The sequence below is a fragment of the Meles meles genome, chromosome 19 (assembly GCF_922984935.1).
Source record: "Meles meles chromosome 19, mMelMel3.1 paternal haplotype, whole genome shotgun sequence".
In the NCBI taxonomy this organism is placed as follows: Eukaryota; Metazoa; Chordata; class Mammalia; order Carnivora; family Mustelidae; genus Meles; species Meles meles.
In genome coordinates this window covers 17861080-17883124 of record NC_060084.1, presented here as the reverse complement: position 1 = coordinate 17883124, position 22045 = coordinate 17861080, and the positions used below count along the sequence as shown (strand labels likewise).

General features: G+C 51.2%; 2 protein-coding genes across 4 annotated transcripts; both read left to right on the top strand.

Annotated features, from left to right (window-relative positions):
• Window positions 1-231: 231 nt before the first annotated feature.
• On the top strand, window positions 232-2379 carry THAP11 (THAP domain containing 11). The gene has a single exon (XM_045986841.1). It carries the CDS (start codon window positions 731-733, stop codon window positions 1658-1660), a length of 930 nt encoding a protein of 309 aa, XP_045842797.1. The 5' UTR covers window positions 232-730; the 3' UTR covers window positions 1661-2379.
• A 2035-nt stretch (window positions 2380-4414) lies between these two features.
• NUTF2 (nuclear transport factor 2) lies at window positions 4415-21369 on the top strand. Of its 3 annotated transcripts, XM_045989117.1 has the most exons (6): window positions 4726-4800; window positions 11580-11748; window positions 15217-15344; window positions 18174-18245; window positions 18330-18428; window positions 20854-21369. In XM_045989117.1, exons 3-6 carry the CDS (start codon window positions 15246-15248, stop codon window positions 20965-20967), a joined length of 384 nt encoding a protein of 127 aa, XP_045845073.1. In that variant the 5' UTR covers window positions 4726-4800; window positions 11580-11748; window positions 15217-15245; the 3' UTR covers window positions 20968-21369. The 3 variants fall into 3 exon arrangements, with proteins under 3 accessions (XP_045845072.1, XP_045845073.1, XP_045845074.1); XM_045989116.1 differs by lacking the exon at window positions 11580-11748 and having other exon boundaries at window positions 4415-4800; XM_045989118.1 differs by lacking the exons at window positions 4726-4800; window positions 11580-11748 and adding an exon at window positions 4830-5269.
• The last annotated feature ends 676 nt before the right edge of the window (window positions 21370-22045 follow it).

The following is a 22045-nucleotide window of genomic DNA, read 5'->3' as shown; positions in this document are numbered from 1 at the left end:
TTCTGGGTACTGAAGCTCAGGCCCCCCACCCAATCTCCGCCATCAATTCACAGCCCCGAGGATTGGGGAAGCGCTTCCGGCGGACACACAACCTCACCCAAATCCTAGTCTCCCCTAACCCAACTTCTCCCTTAGGCGGCGCTCCAGGCCGCAGTCGCCGAGCTCAGCGCACGGCATTGCGGAAGTTGTAGTTTCCGTAAGCAAACTCCCAAGGCGCTTGCGCACTACAGAGGCGCGCACCACCCGACCTCCCTCCCCCCATCAGGATTCTGGGTCCTTGTGAAGGGCGGTCCAGGCGACAGCGTTCCAACTGAATACGCCTCTATAGTCGGCCGGGGATAAGCCGGGTGGTAAGAATCTGTTCTGCGTGGGCCGTCACGGTGCCCTGGAAAGCGGCCGGAATGATCACGCCCCCGCTCCGGAAGTGAGCATCTTCTGGCGCGGTGCATTGTGGGGGGCGTAGTCCTCCTTCCCAGGCGGTCCTTCGCGGCGTCCCCGGGGCCGACTCCGGAACGCAGGCGGGCGGCCGGCGCAGCGCGGGCCGGCGGGAAGCGTATTCTGGGCACGGGGCGCCAGGCCAGGCCGGCCGCGCCGGGCGGCAGTAGTGGGACGCTGCCTAAGGCCCTGCGCGGCGCCGCCCGTCGAGGGGCGGGCGGCGGCAGACTGACCGGGCCGTCGAAGGGCTCAGGAGGCCGGTGGGCCGGGCCGAGCCGGGCCGCGCGGCGCAGCCATGCCAGGCTTTACGTGTTGCGTGCCGGGCTGCTACAACAACTCGCACCGGGACAAGGCACTGCACTTCTACACGTTTCCCAAGGACGCTGAACTGCGGCGTCTGTGGCTCAAGAACGTGTCCCGCGCTGGCGTCAGTGGGTGCTTCTCCACCTTCCAGCCCACCACGGGCCACCGACTCTGCAGCGTCCACTTCCAGGGCGGCCGCAAGACCTACACTGTGCGCGTCCCCACCATCTTCCCGCTCCGCGGCGTCAACGAGCGCAAAGTAGCGCGCAGACCCGCGGGGGCTGCAGCCGCTCGCCGCAGGCAGCAACAGCAACAACAACAGCAGCAGCAGCAGCAGCAACAACAACAGCAGCAGCAGCAGCAGCAGCAGCAGGCGTCGCCCTCAGCCTCCACTGCCCAGGCCTCCCAGCTGCAGCCGAACCTGGTGTCTGCCTCTGCTGCTGTGCTCCTCACCCTTCAGGCCGCTGTAGACAGCAGCCAGGCTCCAGGGTCTGTTCCCCCAGCGCCCACCACTCCCACCGGCGAAGACGTAAAACCCATCGACCTGACCGTGCAAGTAGAGTTCGCCGCTGCAGAGGGCGCAGCTGCCGCAGCCGCCGCGTCGGAGCTAGAGGCTGCTACGGCAGGGCTGGAGGCCGCAGAGTGCCCTATGGGCCCCCAGCTGGTGGTGGTGGGGGAAGAGGGCTTCCCTGATACTGGCTCCGACCACTCGTACTCCTTGTCGTCAGGCACCACGGAGGAGGAGCTCCTGCGCAAGCTTAATGAGCAGCGGGACATCCTGGCGCTGATGGAGGTGAAGATGAAGGAGATGAAAGGCAGCATCCGCCACCTGCGTCTCACCGAGGCCAAGCTACGAGAAGAACTCCGTGAGAAGGATCGGCTGCTTGCCATGGCTGTCATCCGAAAGAAGCACGGAATGTGAATGGGTCCGTCCCCCTTCGGCTTGCTGGACTCCTGGACCCCTCTCAGCCTACAGGGACCTTAGGCCGCTACTGTTGAACTCCCCTGTATTCCTGGGGCACTGGTTGACAGTACTGAAGCTTAGGGCAGCTGGACTCTCTTGCTGGTGACCTGGCACCCTCTCTTGTTTTCTCCTGAAGCAAGGTCCTGAAGTCTGGGACCTCAGACTCTGCACAGGTGACACCAGCAATTATGACTTTGTCCCCCACTCCCCATCTCACCTCCAGTTTATGTTGCAGGTTCTGCTTAAGCAGAGGCTTCAGAACCACTGACCTTGAAAATTACCCACTCAGGATGCAGATCGGATGCCCAAGACTATGGGTTTGGGAAGACAACTCCTTGAGGTTGGCCAGCATTGAGACAACTCTTCCGTGTGTAGTGATAAGAGATCCAAGTAACATCAGTTCTCCTTTTAGTGCTTTTCCTTCCCAGGTGCAGCCTGTGATTCTGATGGGGACTGGCAGATCTGTGCCTCTGCCTATAAGGACCTCCCTCCCTCCCCAGGAGGCCATCTACAAGGGGATCTAGGTGACCTGCTGATGATCCAGCTTGCCAGGGACTTAGGTTTATCCTGTTATGTTTGCTACTGGTTACAAATTCTATTTTCTGTACAATTAGTCAGACTAAAGTTTTCACTGTGTTTGTTTGGCAAAACGAATTAAACAGAAAGTAAGGTTTTGAGTTTCGCCATTTTATTTTTATAAAGGCTCATTTCAGTATCCTTGGAAGGTGGGGAAATAGACTCTCTAAACAAGCCTCTACCTTAGGTCTCAAGGACCAAACTGATCCTAAGACTAGAAATGCTTCAATGACCGTGTTTGTCCATAAAGGGACCCTGAGCACATGGATCCTGGCTCATAAGGTTCTCACAGAGTACCTGGCCCAGCTTACTCGGAAACTGCACCGAACAGTCCCAGTTTGCTGTGGGTTGGGAGAGGGAGCAATTGAGAACTAAACCAAATTGTGACTGGTCACTTCTCTTGAGGGTTTTGAATTCCTCATGAATTTTCAGATGCGGTTGAATTTCACTCCCCATTTTAGCCCTGGTACAGTGGCACACATGGGCTTGCAGTTACTTAGTGAGGATCACAGCTGAAAGTAGCCATGCTTCCCACACACATAAGAACTGTTGTATAGATGCCTTGGCCTTGATACGTTTTCGTTGTGGAGAAGTTGGGATTTGTGATCCCTTGATTCATTTCTTGTCTGTTTCTATGCTTTTTTTAGATAAGGTAGGGTTGAGGTGACATTTTTATCTGTAGGTCCAAATAATTTAGCTCAAAGTCAATGAGGGAAAGGCAAGCTTGTAAGTCTAGCCCGATTTACTATGGGTGTTTGGGCACAAATGGACACTATCTGGGCTCCATAAAACATGACTCCCTTCTCTGTTACTTTAGAAAAAGCTACTTCCCAGGGGGCTTTCCCTGTATCTGTGAACGGAAATAACAAATGTTTCTGTAGTCTCTGCTCTCCTCTTGGCCCCTTGGTACTGATTTGAGAAGTCTCTGGTGGGGAAGTGGGGTGGAGTATAGGTTGTACAGGTGCCTGGTTGGGGAAAGAATTGGATCTCTGCCTTCCTAGCATTAGTTCTGGCTTATCATAGTAATGTGGTGGAAGCGCAGCTTTGCCCTTCCAGGCCAGCTGGGACTGAAGCCCTTTGTAAGCAGCCATTGAACCACTCTCCCACGTCCCCACTTTTCACTAGGAGTGAGGGCTCTCCCAGGCTCAGTCTATGCTGTTAAGTGTATCGTAGCTCCTGTTTGTTGAAGGCACACTGTTTCTGCTTTGTTTCACTTGGACCTCTCAGCAGCACTCCTAGGACAGGTGAAGGCCAGGCTCTGGCCAAGACTCTTGGTGTCTGGAGGTTATTTGCATACAGTCTATCCAGTTTTTACTTCTAGGGTGTGGGGGAATGACAGAACAAGGGAGGTCCCAGATGCACCACCAGAGTTCTCACTGGCTAAGTAATAAGCATCTAATCAGGCAAAGTAGTGCAGACCTGGTCTTACCAGCCATCCCCAGCAAGTGAATGTTGTATGTGTGTGTATCTTGGTGAAGGTGCAAAACTTACGGAAGAACAGGAATACTGAGATTTCTGGCCAGAAGGGAAAGCATGGAGCTGCCAGGATAGTATTTCCCTTATCTGTGGTCCACCTGGGTTAGCTACAGAGCATTTCCCCAACAGGCCTGACTTAGACACAGGCCTTACTTCAAATGTTTGCATTGCCAGGAAACGACGGAAATGGGATTATTGACAATCTGGTCGCTTAAATCACGGGGAAAGTTTGGGTGAGCTAGTTCGCCTTTCTTGTTAATAAAAATGAAACTCTTAGCTGCCTTGCCTGCTGCAAAAACAAACAACAAACAAAAAAACCAACTGGGAATATTTTGGAGACCCCAACTGGTACAAGCGTAAGAGTAATCATGTCTCCAGCTGAGTCCGACTTGAGCATTTGAGTCTCTAGCCCAAAGGAAACCCTCGACTGTTCGAAATCAGGTTTGGGCCTGGTAGGTCGCATGAATGCTGGGACAGCAGACACTATAGGTTCCGCCCTGGCTGACTTTAGAGCACCGCTCAGAAGTGTCGAAGGGCCAGGGGTGGGAGGGGTGGCTAGAGGACCAAATGGGAGGAGAGTTCCGGAGCGGAAACAGCCCTGGGGCCCCGGGAGGGGCGGCCGGGCCTGCTTGGGGCCAGGCGGGACTCCCACGGAGGCGGGGCCTGCTTCAAACCACAGCGCAACCTGGGCGGGGCCGGACCAGCTAGGACCTGGCGACAACTAAACCCTGACCCTCGCCTGGCGCCAACCTCGGGTGTTCCAGAGGCTTCCGCTAGACCACAATTCTCAGGGGCTCGCCCTGGCAGCCTCCCTTCCCGGTTTAGCCTCTCCTCCCTCTCTGCGGGCCGTGGCTGGTCCTTGGCGCATAGCACACCGGGAACTGTAGTTTTCTTCTGGCCCACTTCAGCCAGAAAGGAGCTCCGGGGGACTGCGTTTCCCAGAGTGCAGCGGGGTGGCGAGGGAAGGCAGGGGGGAAGGGACAGTCGGTCGCAGACCGCGCTGGGTTGCCGCCGCCGCCGCTGCCGCCATCGTGCCAGCCCCTCGGGTGAGTGTTGGGGCTAGCGCGCCGGGGCGGGGGCTGGGCCGCTGGAGCCGCGCTCTGGGCCGCTCGGAGCCTCCGCTGCCAGTCTCCGGGCGCTCCCCCCCCCCCCACCGGCGGCCCGAAGCCGCGCGGGGACGGGGCCATGTGTCGCGCGCGGCTCCGCCTCCCGCCGGTCCTCTGAGGCGGCGGCCGGGGGGAACAGAGAGAGACAGCCAGGCGCCTATCCGGCCGTATCGTGTCCATGGCGGGTGCAGCGGACTGCGCGGCGGCCGGGCCTTTTTTTCTCTGGTCCAGACCAACCCAGATGGGGCTCTCCGGGCCCCGCCCCGTCTGGCCTAGCCCGGCCTGCCCGAGTCCCACAAGCTCTGCAGGCAGGCTAGCGGGACGACCCCAGCCGCACGTCCTGCCACCCGCCAGCGAAGGATCCGGGGATGGGCAAGCGCCACCCGGCCCGCTCCGGAGTCAGCATTGGGTAAGGGCGCTTTCCTGCTGCTGCCCGGGATTAGGACTCTCACCCGGTTCCCGAGCATAGCCGGGCTAGGATGTAGGTGGACTCTCCCCTGCTTGTCTGCCTGTTGGGAGTGCACAAAACCTAACTCCCACTCTGGAATTGATGCGTAGGTTCCTGCGTGGAGGACAGGTCAGGGAATCTGGGGCGGGAGGGGGGTTCCACATGGGGCTTCACACCCTCTCCCCCACCCCCCGGCTGTCTTGGAGGATCTGGCCTGATGCGATGAGCTGCTCCGGCCTGGTAGGCTCAGACCCCGCCCTTCTACTGGGGACCAGGCCCCAGCTGTGGGTAGGTTGGCTGGCCCATTTAGTGGAGGAGGGGAGAAAAGAAGCCACGGAGGTGAGGTTGGATGTGTGAGCCCCCAACACGTTATTAGACCCTAGGGGTAGCCTAATCCTCACATCTGTCTTTCCCAGAGTCATCTGCCCTCCTCCCACAGAGAAGAATGATTCCAGGAGAATGGTGGTGACAAGGTGGGATTTAGTGGTGGGGAAGGTAGAGAAGAAAGTAGAATCCAGTCCTGAGCCCAGTGCCAAACGAGAGACTGGATTTGAAGCTACATTGATGGTGTGCATATTTGGGCTGTGGGGCTCGGAGTCAGACTCTGTGGGGCCCATCTGAAGCTTGGGTGGGAGAACTAGAGCTGAAAGCTGCAGAAAGTCAGACTTCCCTCACTTGCTCACTTCCCGCTAGCTGGAGTAACCTGTGTACAGGCAGGAGGCTGGTTGAGCCTTGGGAAGTTGCCTTCAGTGATCATTCCAGCTACCCCTGTGAGTCTTGGGGAGAAGAGAAGTATCTACCCTTAAAATAGTCTTCTGATGGGCTTTATAAAGGCATTTCTGATTGACTGATGATGTATTAAGGGACCAGTCCAGAGAAAACCTTAGGATTTGGGGAAGAGACAGCTTGTGGAGCCTTGATTTCTCTGACCCAATGTAGCTTCTTCTTTTTTTTTTTTAAAGATTTTATTTATTTATTCGACAGAGAGAGATCACAAGTAGGCAGAGAGGCAGGCAGAGAGAGAGGAGGAAGCAGGCTCTCTGCCAAGCAGAGAGCCCGATGCGGGACTCGATCCCAGGACCCTGAGATCATGACCTGAGCCGAAGGCAGCGGCTTAACCCACTGAGCCACCCAGGCGCCCCCCCAGTGTAGCTTCTGAGCCATAGTTCTTGCAGAGATTAACGCAGCAGCTTAAACTCCGCAGGCCTGGCCTCAGCAGCAAGCAGGTCTCCTAGGAAAGTTGGGTTAGGCCCATGAGGCAGAAAGCCGCCACCCCTGGACTTTTTTTCCTTGAGTATTTCCCCAGGTGATGTTTTTCTAGTCTTTGGGCTCTAGCCTTTGGAAATTTTCTTTTTCCTGCTTTGTCTAATCATTTTCCCTGGTTAAGGAGGACAGGCAAAGATCTGTCCAGACCTCCTAACCAGCACTTCCTTTCTCTCTGACCTCAAAACCTCCTTGTCCACCTCCTGGCCAGTAAGCACATGGAAGTCAAGTTCATTCAGCAGGCTTGGAAAGGTCTGGTTTGCTAGTGGAGACGGGCAACAAGAAGGACTGCCCGCAGGACATACATAGGATCCCTGTGATAGAATCTCTTAGTACTAGAAGCAGTTGTTTAAGGATCCTCTCTAGATTGTCAGGATTGGTTCTGTCTAGGACACAGGTTTCAGGTGAGCTAGGCTTATTTCTGTGGATTAGTTTGCATATTGTACGGCCTTAGGTGACTTGATGACAATGGTTTCCTTCAAGGGCAAAAAGATACTTTTCCTTCTTGATACTGTTCCTTCACCACTGGCAGCAGCATCAAGAGTAGGAGGAATTCTGGTCTCTCCCTCTCATTCCAACCCTAGAAGTTTTCTATAACTTCTGTGTCTGGGCTTAGCTAGCCATTGGTAGGCATCCTGACCCCCAGAAGTCCTGGATCTTTCTGGAACTTGGCAGGCCATCTGTATCTCAGAGATAAGAGGAGAGTCCTGAAGTTCTTCAGAATCTGTCTGCATCTTCTGTTCAGGTAGGCTGACTTGGAAGTGGGGCCTGGCATGGGGGAGTCGAAATGTGGCTGTATAAGCATGGCAGGGTGTGACGGCTGCCTGAGTTCTCTGCTCAAAACTAGGTCCTTCAGTGAGTGTACTTCTCTTCAAGCCACATCTCAGTTTATTCTGCTGTCTTTGCAGTTGGTGGGTTGGGGTGGGTGGCATGAGTGGTTTTAAGAATGACCAGAATTCTCAAATTACAGAATTGCAAAGCACTTGTATAAAAGAAATTCTGGGATTCCCTTACTGGGGTATTGGTATCTTAATAGGAATTTTTTTTTTCTTTTCCTTTCTCACCAATGATTAGTACTATTCAGCAACCATTCTTTGGGCCTTTTGTGTGTTAGGCTCTGGGCCAAAGCTAAAGGTAGAAGAATGAATCCTACCCAGTCCTGGTGCTGGGGAAAGGAGTAATGTTGTTACGTGCTTAGGGCTGAGTTGAAGGGACCTACAGGGGCTCTTGGTTCTGTGCAGAAGAGGGGGCTTTGCATTGATTAGAGCACTGAAGAAGAAAGGTTGTTAGTGAGCCTTTAAAAATCCTTTAAAAAAGAAAAAAGTTGAGCAGGATTTCTGATGGACTTGTGTTGAGTTGAACCTCCTTGTGGAGATTTTTGGTTTTTCGATTTTTTTTTCAATTAATTTTTTCTTTTTTTTTTTTAAAGATTTTATTTTGTTTTGTTTTAAAGATTTTACTTATTTATTTGACAGAGAAAGAGAGAGAAGAAGCATGGGGAGCCTCGGAGGGTGAGATAGAAGCAGGCTCCCTGCTGAGCAGGGAGCCCCATTCAGGACTTGATTCCAGAACCCTGAGGTCATGACCTGAGCCAAAGGCAGATGCTTAACCAACTGAGCCACTCACATGCCCCTGAAGGAATTTTTTTTTTTTTTTTAAAGATTTTATTTATTTATTTGACAGATAGAGATCACAAGTAGGGAGAGAGGCAGGCAGAGAGAGAGAGGAGGAAGCAGGCTCCCTGCCAAGCAGAGAGCCCGATGCGGGACTCGATCCCAGGACCCTGAGATCATGACCCGAGCTGAAGGCAACAGCTTAAACCACTGAGCCACCCAGGCGCCCCCCTGAAGGAATTTTTATATGTTAAAGTAGACTTACAGGATCCTGGGTGTTGGGCTAAGATTGCTTTTTGTGCTTAGCAGAGTATTAATATTAAGTCCTTGTATGTTGCTGGTATCTACTATGTGCCAGCTCCCTAAGCCCTGAGACTAGAGAGGGGACTATCCCAGAGGAGGAGAACCTCCCCCTTGTGAGGCAGGTGTATTTGACATGCCTGGGAACTCAGGGCTGCCTGCTTCAGTAGACTGGGGAAATTATGGAATGATTGTTTCTTAAAACCTCGCATACTTCATCAGAGCCCCTGGGTCTCACCAGGGCAGAAACTGCTGCCCCCACGAGTGATGTCTGTGTGTAGAGACATTGGTTCCATTGGCAGAGGTGGTTTCAGTCCTAGGTAAATGCAAGTTCTCACTTGGTGTAGTCCTACTTTGATCTGCTGAGCGTGCACTCGGGCTTTTTCTCCTGAGAGGCGTGGAACTTGCTGATTTCAGAAGACAAGAAAAGGCCTAGGCTTCATTCCTCACCATCTCCTTTGTTACCTCTGTACTTTCTGCTCCTTGACATTGACTTTCAGCTGTTCTAATCCAGGCCATTTTAGTGGACGTTTCAGTGCTGGCTATGCTAGTGACCTTGAATTTCGGTTTCCTTGTCTAGAAAATGATGATATCCATACTAGCTTTACAGCTGTGAGGCTCAAATGAGAGAACACTTGTGACTGTTTGGCTTACAGAGAAGGCGTTCCATTTAGCACCCTGGGGACTCCATGTGCATCCCTTTATTCCTCTCCTCACCTCAGTCTGGGAGTGTCAGGACAGTGTTCGCCAGGCGTGGTCATAGCAGAGCATGAGAGTGGTCACATAGGAGCTTCAGGCCCAACTGGAGAGCCAAGTCCATATATACCTGATCTGCAATTTCATACCCTGGGGTTTAGTTCATGGATGGGAGCTGTCTAGGACGGGGGCCCAGAGATCTCTGAGTGACGTGGGAAAGGGAGGCTACTCAGGGACTAAGTACAGAGCAGAAAGACCAGAATGCAGGTCTCAGGTTTCAACTTCTAAGCTACCCAGGGCAGCCCTAAAGCTCCGGATCCCTCCTCTAGGCAGAAGAGAAGGAAAAGCCTCTCAGAGTGCTGGGGGCACCTAGGCCTTGGGTCTGCCCCAGGGAAGCATTCTGTCACGGCCAGCCATTGAGGCACCAGACCTTGGCTGATTGCTCTCCAGACTTCAGGCAGGAGAGTGATGGACTAGGCAGTTACCAGTCTTCTGTCGGGGCCGCTCTATGATGTGGTATCCTTGCAGGAAGCTGAGGTAACCACCTTTTTTCTAGTTCTTGACCGGGGCTTCACTTAGGACCCGACTGACTCCTTGTACCTGGGTCTTGCTCTGTACTCTCAGTTGATTGCTCCCAACATCCCCACAATTACTGGTGGGGAGACAGGGTCAGAGGGTCATACAATGAGGGAGAGGAGGAGTAGGCTAGACACCAGACCTTGAAGCTGTGGTTGTGTGCCCGCTGTTGAGCCACAGCTATGCTTCAGGTGACCAGAGCTTTGCAAATGAGAGAGAGAAGGGGGTTGGGCCAAGCCCCACTTGCCACACCCTCAGACAGACAGATGATTGGTGACAAAGTGTTGTTTCCTGATGACTTGGACAGAAGGTCTAGTTGGAGGGGAAGTGGGTCACTTGGCCACTTAAATTCAGCAGGGTTTGTCCAGAAATCACTCCTCCAGAGAAGCAGGGCTAGGCCAGGTACCATGGGAACAGGGTTGCCTAGGTCAGGGAGAGAGATCATAAACAGGTACATTAAGTGTGACTATTTCATGCAATGATAAGTGGTAAGAAAACAAAATAAGATGATAAAATGATAAAATTACTTTAGACTGAGTGGTCAGAGAAGGTGTCTGTGAGGAAGTGACATTTGAGCTGACACATATGTGACAAGGAGCCAGGTACTTGAAGATCCAGGGAGAATAGTGATCCAGGTAGAAGGATAGATAGTTGCAAAGCTCTTGGGTGAGAACAGGCTTAGCATGTTCCAGAAACAGGGAAATACCTGACTGTGGAGGAGGGCAGAGCAGGTGGCAGGAGATGAGGTTGGACAGCCAGGAGGGCAGATCACCCTGGGAGCCTTGAAGGCAGGCTAAGTGGTTTAGACTTGTCAGGGAGAATAGAAAGGGAAGTCCCTGGGAACATTTGAGGGCCATAGGACATATGAGGGTAACTAATGACCATGGTTGATGCTGATTTCAGGGATCCCACTAGAAGTTCAGCATGTCTGCTGGCATTCCCTGCAGGCCTTGGTGATGGCTACTCCAAAAAAGACAAGCATGGGTCTTCCTGTGTATCTGTCTGGAGTTTATGGCATCTTCTTCCCTATCACTCTCCTACCCCGGTCCCTGCCCCAGGCCTTGCTAGGCTAGGATCTATCTCTGATTTGCTGAGATGGTAGAACTGAGCTGTGACTTTGCGCGTTTGGGAAAACTGTGAGATCATCCCCCATGAAAACGCCTATTGTTGAGTTTGGTGTGGAAATCTGCCCGGTGCCTTTGTTTGGAGGCAGAAGCCCTGGTTCAGTCCTATCTTGCCCCTCTCTGAGAAAGTCAAGGTTAGAGGTCAGGGCTTCAGCCTTATTTGCCCAGGAGCACTTCTATCACATTGTGTTTGCTTGTTTTTATCTCTGACCTATTGTCTCCGGGTTAGGGGGTGGGGGGCTTGGCCCTGGAATCCACCAGACCTGGTTCCATCTAGTTCCACCATCCATTAGGTTCATGGCCTTGAGTGAGTTAGCTAACTTTTTCTGAACTTCATTTTGCTTAAGTGTAATGTGGGAGTTGAGTCACAAGGTATTAGGAGCAAATGCTGGTAAAGCTCTTGGCACATTTCTGTGTCTGGTACACATTAGGGAAAATGACATGTTATCAGCTGGACGCTGCTATTTAAGTTTTGTCACTGGGAAACACCCAAAATTTGAGGATAAAACTTAAAATTTTCTGTTGTCTAATGGGGTCTTCTGGGCAAGAGGTTTTAACATGGGGGTCTATGGCTGAACCTCAGGGAGTGTGAACAACTTGAAATTATTCACAAGGCTGGGTCATCTCTACCACTGTGCAAATTTATTGGGAGAGGGCCACAGTTTTTGAGACATTCTTAGAGGGTCTTTGCACCCACAGAGACGTAAAGGTCAGTGAAGGCTGATGCTCAGTGGGCGAGAGGTCATCAAGGTCATTTCTGCTCCTCGAGGAGCCTGGCCTCAGTCAGCCTGCGGACTGTTGGGGTGAAGCAGGAGATGGCGTGGTCAGCGGCCCTCTTGGAAGAACTGTAGGAGAAGCCGTCATGAAGGTCAGTCCCCGATCTGATGTAAGGCTGCTCTAAGCCTTGGCATTTTTCTTTTCAGACTGTTCTTTCTGCAGTATATGTATTAGAAGCAAGGTCAGGGCTTGCTGGCCATCCTAGGGAGCATCCTCCCAGCCTGACCCAGACCCCTCCCTGTGTTGCATGGGGATGGGTGGGGGGCGCATTGCTCCCTACTTATTTTTCTGGGTGCAGGAATGCTGCATCCTAGCCATGAGTTGAAAGCTTGTGGGAAATTTGGAGTCAGAAACTAAATCCTGTAGTTCGCTGAGCCACTTCCTGTGCTGGTGTGGCAACAACCACACTGGAACCCTCTTAGCCCAGAGCTACAGTGTTTTGGCAGAGGAATGGGCCCTGGCTGTATTGATAACAGTTTTGCACATAGGGTTGGGGTCAACATTTAGTCTGGGAGGGAGGACCCAAACAGATGGAGTCTGAACAGTGAATTGAAGGAAGAGCACGAACTAATCAGGTAGATGTGGGGTGGGAGGACATCCCAACAGGGGGATGCATGGGGTAGGTGTGGGGCAAAAACCAGTGAGCAAGCGCACAGCGAGTTCTGGTCATTTGTGTGTGGAACTGGATAAAGTTAGGAGAGAATGGTAGGGACATAGGGACAGGTGTGGAAGGCCACCTGTGGGGGAGCTTCAGGGTTTAATCCAGAAGTGAGGCTGTTGTAGAAAAGGGACATGGCCAGCTTTGTTGTTTAGAGCTTGGGGACAAAGCAGGAAGAAAGCCCTGGCTTTAACCAGGGGACCCCTATCAGTCCTGATGTACTAGATGGGCTTGGGACAAGACAGATTGCTGAACTTCAGTTTTCCTATCTGTAAAGTGGGATGACTGTGGGATCTGACCACATGACTGTCATGATTACTACATGGAAATAAACACAACAGGGTCAAACAGGCCAACAGGTTGGTATTGACTTCAGGGACACTACTTGGAAAATCCTCAAACCATATGGTTTTGAAGGTTCCTTTTCACACTTTCTGGGAGCCCTGAGCAGTCTCATTCCTTAGAAGAGCTCACTTTGCCCTGTTCTGCCTCACCAGACCAGAGTGCCCTCCTGTCCCTTTAGCCCTCCACCCTCTTCACTCCACCACTACTTCTGCCAAGTAGTTTTCGTATTGACAAGTTATCACACCTTAAGAACAATATTGAAAAAGGGAAAAACACCCCCGCATTTCCTCTGCATCACTCTCCTACCACATGGCACCACTTTTCTTGTCTTTGGATCTGCTTTTATTTAAGCCTTTTTTCCTGCCACACTTCCTCTCCAGCTTCCTGGTTTCCTGCCATTACCTCTTTTCATATGCCCAGACACTTGCTTATGCTTTTTCTTTCAATCAGCCGTGTACTCTTTTTCCAAGACCTCTCCCGAGGGCTGCCCCACCTTCGTGAGGGAGCAGTGGCCCTCATCCATTCCCCCAGCTTTCCTTTTGCCCCAGAGCTCTTTGGGACTGAGTAAGACATCTTGGGGTAAGATACTGTAGGGCTGGGCCACAGTGAGTGAGCCAAACATAGTGAATACTCGGGTAGAAGGGCTAGAGGTTTGAGATGCGGCAGAGAGATTGGGGGGTGGGTATAGCCACAGTCTGACCCCTTGGAAATGTGACCAAGACAGCAGCTGAGACTAGCTGTTGATCCTATGCTTTTCCCACTTGTGGATTTGTTTCTTGGCAGAGGATAAACTGGGACACACCTTGTGTTCCTGTGTAGCAGACGTGGCCGGGTCCAGGCTTTCTCTTCTACTTGTTTTAGACTTTCCTGGACATTTCTTAGTCATCCCAGCACTGAACTCCTATTTTTAGTGCCACCACCTCCTATGGGACCTAAAATAAAGTTGGCTTATCTTCCTGGTCCCTCATTGGCTGGAGTTTTGGTCATAGGCTAGGAGATGGGCTAGATTGGAAATAAGCCACTGCCCCCGTACAGTATCCATCCCAGCTGGCTCCTCTGGCGTTGGGTGAGGTCATAGGGACTGGAGCGAACTAGCAGGTTCCCTTAGTGAGGCTTTGCAACCACTGGCAACATCAGGGTTCCATCCCCTTACAGAGGAGGAAGGTGAGGCCCTTCTTACGGCAATTCTTGCATCAGATTCCACCACGGTTAATCGTTGTCTGGCAGGGTCGAACCCAGCTCCTCACCTCTTTGGTTTAGAGTCCTGTTACCAGGAGATGGGAAGATAGTCCCAACTGCAGAACAACAGACAAGTCTGGTGTCATGGGATCCTTCAGTGAGATGTGGCCTTTCTATGGCAGGCTAACAAAGCCAGAGTGCCTCTCATCTGGGGCTTGAGTTTGCCATCTAGCACCCTCAGGGCTGTGATGTTTGTAGCCATGAGGGGGTCTCCCTTCCTCCCTGAGAGACCAGAGAGGGGCGGCCCCTTCCAGCAGAGACAGTGCGGGGATGAGGGGTATGAAGAGATGACATGTTTCCTCCCACAGCCTCCATTTCCACTCCAACACCCCCTCAGTAGTACTCTCTGATCTTTTGAACTCATAGCCGCAGCTCTGAAATGGGTAGGGGTAGCTCTCTGTCCATGAAGATATGAAGAGATTTACCCATGCTCAAAGAAGCAGACTGCTGGGATGCCTGGGTGGCTCAGTTGGTTGGACCACTGCCTTTGGCTCAGGTCATGATCCCGGAGTGCCGGGATCGAGTCCCACATCAGGCTCCCAGCTCCACGGGGAGTCTGCTTCTCTCTCTGACCTTCTCGTCTCTCATGCTCTCTCTCACTGTCTCTCTCAAATAAATAAATAAAATATTTAAAAAAAAAAAAAAAAGCAGACTGCTCCCAAGACTAAAATGGAGGGTCACTTGCTGTTTTGTTGCAAGTGGGGCGTTGAGGAGCCATCTCCGCCTCTCTCACTGGGTCTTCCTCCACCTGCCAGTACAGCCCTGGGGTGGTGTTGATGGGACTGAGAACTGCAATAGAAGACGCTCCACACAGAGGCCTCTAGTTTCTGACCTGCAAAGTGGGAAGAATGACAGTAACTCTGGTCTTGCAGGTTGTTGAGAAGATCAAATGAAAAGATGTAGGACAGCGATGTGGTTAGCTTCTCCTTAAAAGCCACCCGCCTCCCGGCCCCACTCCCCCACCCCCGCCATTAGGCGTTGAAGGGCTTGCTCTGACTTTTCTTTGTCTTGGCTCCACCCTCAGCTCCCATCCTGTGTGCTTCATATCCCCGTCACCCCTTTGTTTCATCATCCAGAGCTCCTCAGAGGAGGGGCTGAGTGTGGTCCACCTCTGGGCTCCCTATGCTGGTCTGTTTTGGGAGGGGTCTCCTACCAGTTCGCCAGGGCTTCTCTATGTTTCTTGGGAATACAGACCTCAGCAGAGGACTTTCTGCTCAAGGAGGGCAGGTGGGGTGGGAGTCAGTGAGGAAATAGCAACTGGCTACCTCCCGCTCCCTTGGTACCAACACTTCCCTCTCTGTCTCGCTGGTCTTGCAGGTCTCAACGAGGCCGAGTGACGCTCCAGAATGGGAGACAAGCCAATTTGGGAGCAGATTGGATCCAGCTTCATTCAACATTACTACCAGTTATTTGATAACGACAGAACCCAACTAGGCGCAATTTATGTAAGTCTTCAGCTCTAGGGCCTGAATGGGACTCCACGGGATCAATTCAGATATTGGGCTCGCCAGTCCAGTTCACACATTCTAGCACCCCTCACTGGATTTGGCTATACCTTTCTTTTTTAGTTTCTGTCCATGGGATAGGGGACCTGAGGCCTAGCCCAACTACCCAGTCTGCACATTCCTTTCTGTCATCTTCTGTAAGAGTAGGGGTCCAAGTATCCTTGGCAGGGTGTTCTGGGCTTGGCATTCCATGGTTCTGGGAGTGCCTCTGGTTCCAGATTGGACAGCAGCAGGCAGATGCGAGGACTCATGGTGCTCTCTGGAGACGGCAGCTATGAGCATCATAAGTGCAGAGCTGTCTTCTGGAGGCCCTAAGTCTAGTTTCCTATGCTCATGGTAAACAAATGAGGTTACCCTGGGGAGGCTGGTGTGTCTTTTTTTTTTTTTTTTTTTTTTAAGATTTTATTTATTTATTTGAGAGAGACGCCACGAGTAGGGGGCGGGGAGCAGCAGAGGGAGAGCAAGAAGCAGACTTCTCACTGATCAGGGAGCCTGACTCAGAGCTTGATCCTAGGACCCCAAGATTGTGACCTGAGCTGAAGGCAGACACTTACTAACTGAGCCACCCAGGGGGCTGAGGGAGGCTTGTGTGTGTGTCTCTCTCTCTCTCTCTTTTTTTTTTTTTAAGATTTTATTTATTTATTTGATAGAGATCACAAGCAGGCAGTGAGGCAGGCAGAGAGAGAGAGAGAGAGAGGAGGAAGCAGGCTCCCCGCTGAGCAGAGAGCCCGATGTGGGGTTCCATCCCAGGACCCTGGGATCATGACCTGAGCCGGAGGCAGAGGCTTTAACCCACTGAGCCACCCAGGTGCCCCCTCGTGTGTCTTTCAAGAAACCCTTCTAGGCAGGCATTGTTTGCTGCTATTTTAATGATGTTCATATACACCAGGCACTACTTGTATCTGACCTGGCCAAGACTCAGTCACAGAAGTGCGGTGGATCGGGCCATGCCTAGCAGGTCTGCGCAGAATGGAAGTGATAGGAGTCATCCAGCATAGCCTCAGAGCCTGACTGTGGGTAAAGCACTCCATATCTCTCTCTAGAAAGTCAGGGTCAACTGTGAAGAAAAAAAAGGATTTTACCAGTGGAAGGTCAAATTCAGCGCATGTATTATTTGGTTGTTATCATAGATAGAGAATTTTAAAAACTTGAACTGACCTGATACCGGGATCCTGACATTTCTGCCTCAGTGCTTCTCAAAATCAATTAAAGCAGTTCTGACCCAGAGAAGAGAGTCAGCAAGATCCTAAAGGAGTGTTCTCTGTGTTATTTCTTTCTTTTTTTTTTTTTTTTTTTAAGATTTTATTTATTTATTTGACAGAGAGATGGAGTACAAGCCGGGGAAGTAGCAGGCAGAGGGAGAGGAAGCAGCAGTGTCCCTGCTGAGGAGGGAACCAGATGCTGGGCTTGATCCCAGAACTCTGAGGTCATGACCTGAACTGAAGGCACATGCTTAACTGAGTGAGCCACCTAGGCGCCCTTATCTGTGTCATTTCATATAATCCTCAGCACATGTCCCCTTTAAAGATCAGGAAATGGGTGCCTGGGTAACTCATTCAGTTAAGCATCTGCTTTTGGCTTGGGTCATGATCTTGGGGTCCTGGGATTGAGCCCCGCATTGGTCTCCCTGCTCAATGGGGAGTCTCCTTCTCCCCCTCGCTATACCCCGCAGCTATACCCCCTGCCTCCCCGCAGCCCCACTTGCGCGCTCTCTCTCTCTCTCTCACTTTCAAATAAATAAAATCTTTAAAAATATATAAATAGGGGCACTTAGGTGGCTCGGTTATTAAGTGTCTGCCTTCGGCTCAGGTCATGATCCCAGGGTCCTGGATTCGAGCCCCATATTGGGCTCCCTCCTCAGCGGGAAGCCTGCTTTCCTTCTCCCACTCCCGCTGCTTGTGTTCCTCTCTTGCTGTGTCTCTCTGACAAATAAATAAAATCTTTAAAAAAAAATTTATCTATAGGGGCGCCTGGGTGGCTCAGTGGGTTAAAGCCTCTGCCTTCAGCTCAGGTCATGGTCCTGGGGTCCTGGGATCGAGCCCCGCATCGGACTCTCTGCTCGGCGGGGAGCCTGCTTCCCTTCCACTCTCTCTGCCTGCCTCTCTGCCTACTTGTGGTCTCTGTCTGTCAAATAAATAAATAAAATCTTTTAAAAAAAAAAGAAAAAGAAGTGGCTTGCCAAATGTTATAGCTGGTAAGTGGCAGAGGCACTTTTGAGTTCTGCCCCTGAAAGCTGTGGCAGAGGAGATCTGGAGGGGAGGGGAGAAAACTAATGGATTGCAATGTTGATGGAAGGGAGGGTCCCAGGCTAGGCCTTGGGAGGCTTTGTCAGCTTCCATCCTTCCCTGATCATATGGATGTCCCCATGGTAATGGCCTCAGTAGAACTTAGCCTAAGCTCTAGAGATGGTGATGAATATAGGTTATTTCCTTATTTCTCGTGGACTTTATTAGGACTGGTGCTGACTGACCATACAGCAGGATGACTTTGGGCTGAGCCTTGGCTCCGTATAGCCAGCCTGGGGCTCAGGCATATCAGAGGCCATATAACTTCTTGAATAAAAACTGGTAACGAGCTTACTAAATACGTTTATATTTTGTTAGTGTTTCAGAGCCTGGGCTCTAGGAAGATAGGGAATAATGAAAGAGATTGTTAATAGTGTAAAGTGTGGAAGCTACCTTCAGTTCTTTTCTTCACCAGTAAGGAAACTGAGGCTTGGACTCATTTTTTCCCAAACAAGGCCCTGACCCTATGTTTTCTGGGTTTCAGATTGACGCATCATGCCTTACGTGGGAAGGACAGCAGTTCCAGGGGAAAGCTGCTATTGTGGAGAAGCTGTCTGTAAGTAAGGGCCAGGGCCATGCTCTAAGCAGCTACTTCCCTGCCCTGCTGGCCGCAGCATGCTGTACACTCTTTCTTTTGCAGAGCCTTCCGTTCCAGAAAATCCAGCACAGCATCACGGCACAGGACCATCAGCCCACGCCAGATAGCTGCATCATCAGCATGGTTGTGGGCCAGCTCAAGGTAAGTAGTGCTGCCTCATAATACTGGTGGTAGGGAGGAGTGGGCGGCAGAGAAGAGCCCTGCACCCCAGCCTTCTCTGTGGTGTGACCTGCTTCTCAAGGGACACCCAAAGCATCTAGAGCTGTGTAATTCAGTACAATGACAACCACTACTCACATTTAAAAATTCCATTTTAATTTTAATGACAGTTTTTTTTTTTTAAGATTTATTCATTTGAGAGAGATACAGAGACAGACAGAGGAGAGCACAAGCAGGGGGAGAGGCAGAGGGAGAGGGAGAAGCAGACTCCCCGCCGAGCAGGGAGCCTTGTGTGGGGCTTGATCCGAGGACTCTGGGATCATGACCTGAGCCAAAGGCAGATGTTTAATCATCTGAGCCACCCAGGCGCCCCTTAATGTTAGTTTTAAAATTATGTTAATTAAAATGAAATAAAGTTACAGTGGAGTTTCTCAATTGAACTAGCCATGTTTTAAGTGCTCATAGCCCTTGTGGCAGCCTATTGGACAGTGCAGACATAAAATTTTTGTTTCCAAGATTTTATTTATTTGAAAGAGAGAGTGAGAGCATGAGAAGGGAGAAGGTCAGAGGGAGAAGCAGACTCCCCACGGAGCTGGGAGCCCGATGTGGGACTCGATCCTGGGACTCTAGGATCGTGACCTGAGCTGAAGGCAGTCACTTAACCAACTGAGCCACCCAGGTGCCCCCAATTTTTTTTTTTTTTTAAGATTTACTTATTTGAGAGAGAGTGTGTGCACGAGTGGGGGGAGGGGCAGAGGAAGGGAGAGAGAAAGAGAGAAGATATTGAGAACACTCCCCACTGAGTGCAAAACCTGACACAGGGTTTGATCTCACAACTCTCATGACCCGTGAGATCATGACCTGAGCAGAAATCATGAGTCAGGTGCTTAACCAACTGAGCCACCTAGGTTCCCAGACTGTTTGTGTTGTTACAAAAAGTACTATTGGAGAGTATTGGTTTAGAGCCTTTTGGGAAAAGGGACAAAAGATATAGGAGCAGGGTGGAGCTGTGGTGTCAAGCTATTGGGCTTCTGCACTGCCCTGAAATGCAGGTAGGCTTTCTGCTGGCAGTTGGCCCTTGAGGGGCCAGCTGGGTGCTGAGTCGCAGTCACTGTCTTGAGTCCATGCTCCCACTCCCTGAGCTGGCCGCTGACTCCTCCACCATCTGAACAAAGCAGATTCCCAGAATTCTTGCTCCTCTTTGCATTCTTCCTTCCTTCTCAAGACCTGTCCTCTTCAAAGCCTTAAGCTCCTCTGTCCCCCAAGAACTCTCCCAGGAACTCCTACTATTATGCTCCAGCAGACTGAAGCCAGATTCTTAGTTTCCAAAAAAGCCTCTCCTCAAAGCAGGACAAACTAGTTCCCCCTTGACCAGGTCCCAGTCTCCTGGACCCGTGTCACCATGGGGCTCTGAAGGCCTGTATGCCTTCTCCCTACGCTAGGTGGGGCCTCCTGAGTTGAATACAAGGACAGAGAGAGGAGGCCTCTGGGCCTCTGCCATGGACCCAGAGGGACCTGCCTTCTGGCCTGGACTTTGCTGTCAGTTTTTACTACCTGCCCAACGTGCCCTGTCCAGAGTTTGTGCTCAAATAGGCCCTTTCGAGTAAAATGGTCTCTCCGGGAGGGCTCAGTGCCCACTTTCTAGGCTAGGGTCAGTAATCATTGCCATTCCTACCTGGCTTCAGGTTAATTCTGGTGTTTTTGTCCAACTCAGAATCCCTAAAAGACTGATTTGCCTTCTTGCTCATGATAACTCTCAGAAAACCCAACAATGTTAGATGCTGAGCTGGGTAAGTGGGCTCCTACCCTAACTAGGCTTCATCCCGGTCATCTGCAGTTTGGCTGAAGGTGTTTTGCCTTTCTTTTCTCGTTGCAAATGTTATATATGACGTGACAGGAAACATTGCCTGCTGGCATTGCTTCATTTTTGCCCTAGAGGTGTGATTATAGTGTGAACTCACTTTTGAGCCTTTTCTCAGTCACCTTGGTCACAGTCAGTAGTGGGTGTAGTTTCTCCTAATTGGACTACCTGGCATGGTAATCAGACAGACACTAAGATTGTTTGGTTTTTAGGTACTGTAAGGTACGTGGGTGAGCAGTGCAGAAGTCTCTCAAGTTGATCACTGTGCCTAGAGATAGGAGCTCTGAGCTCTGTTGCGGTAGCTCACTGGTGACTTACTGGGTGTTTCAGGTGCGTGCAGCAGCATGAGCTGCCATCTGTGCCCCCTGTATGCCCAGTATATTATATCAGTTCACATTCACAAGTATCCCGTGGCTATATTGGAAGTTAAGTCCAAGACAGTAGGGTCTGATCCCAAAGTCAGCATTGTTTGTCCTATTCCCCTATCCCTGAACCACCTTCCTGTTCTTAGGCTCACTAACTGAAGCATTTTCTTTCTCCTCACAGGCTGATGAAGACCCCATCATGGGGTTCCACCAGATGTTCCTCTTAAAGAACATCAACGATGCTTGGGTTTGCACCAATGACATGTTCAGGCTTGCCCTGCACAACTTCGGCTGACCTCCTCCCAGCCAGGCACTCATGCTGTTTCCTCCTCCCTCCTCTTCCTGATACTATTCACACTCCTCCAGATGCTCCAAATATCATACACAAACGAGCAGGGCCACGGTGGGAGTGGGCGCAGTGCGCTGCTGCTACCGAGGTATTGTGCATGATGTTTGGATGCTAGACTAGTTGCATCTGACAGGAGAAGTTTGTGTTGTACCAGCGCATGCCTTGGAAAGACTTAAGTAATGCAAAAGGTTGTCTTTTTTTTTTTTTTTTTTTTTTTAATCTACTGACAAGTTGCTCTAGTAACCCAAAGAAGTGAAGGAGAAAGCAGCTGCCTCACCACCCAGATATTGATTTGTTCGGATGTTTCAATGCCTCATGATACAATAAAACCACAAAATTTTCTTAACAGTTTAAATTGTTTTAATTAGTTTAATAGTTGGCTGGGCACCAGTAATCACCTTGCCCCATTGGCTCTCTCATGTCTCACCTTCCCACCTTTCCCCTAACTCAGCAATACCTGTGGCAAAGAGAAAACTGCTGAAGTGGCATTCCCAGCTAGCTTCTCTCAGAAGCCCTGTAGGGCATAATATTCCCCACCTCAGCCCTACTGGGCTTGGAAAACCGAGCTGCAGACAGCTCAGGTCCGGCCTGAGCCTGCCTGAACAGCAGGTTCCTCTGCTCTGGAGCCTTTGCAGTCAGTTCTGACAACTCCTACATTGTGTAGGATCGGGCCTCTGGTAATAGAAATGATCTAGAATCCCCCTGAAAGTGACTCATCAGGTTCAGGTGCTCTGGACTGAGGCCTCAGCAAAACTACCCTATGGTTTTGAGGGAGAGGGTCCTGTTCTGCCCTCCAGAATGGTCAGGATCACGTCCAGGGTGCCCCATAAACCCTAAGCCAAGCAGAGGGCAGCTCAGATTTTGTACCACCTGCTTCGGATGTCATTGCCCAGAGGTGAGTGCCCAGAACACCCAGCCTTGATTGCCTACAGAGCAAGGCCCAGTTGGGTTGGAGTATAGACTTAAGAGTTATGAAAGTTGAGTTTGAGGGATTTGTGCTCTGGGATTTCTCACCCCTCAGACC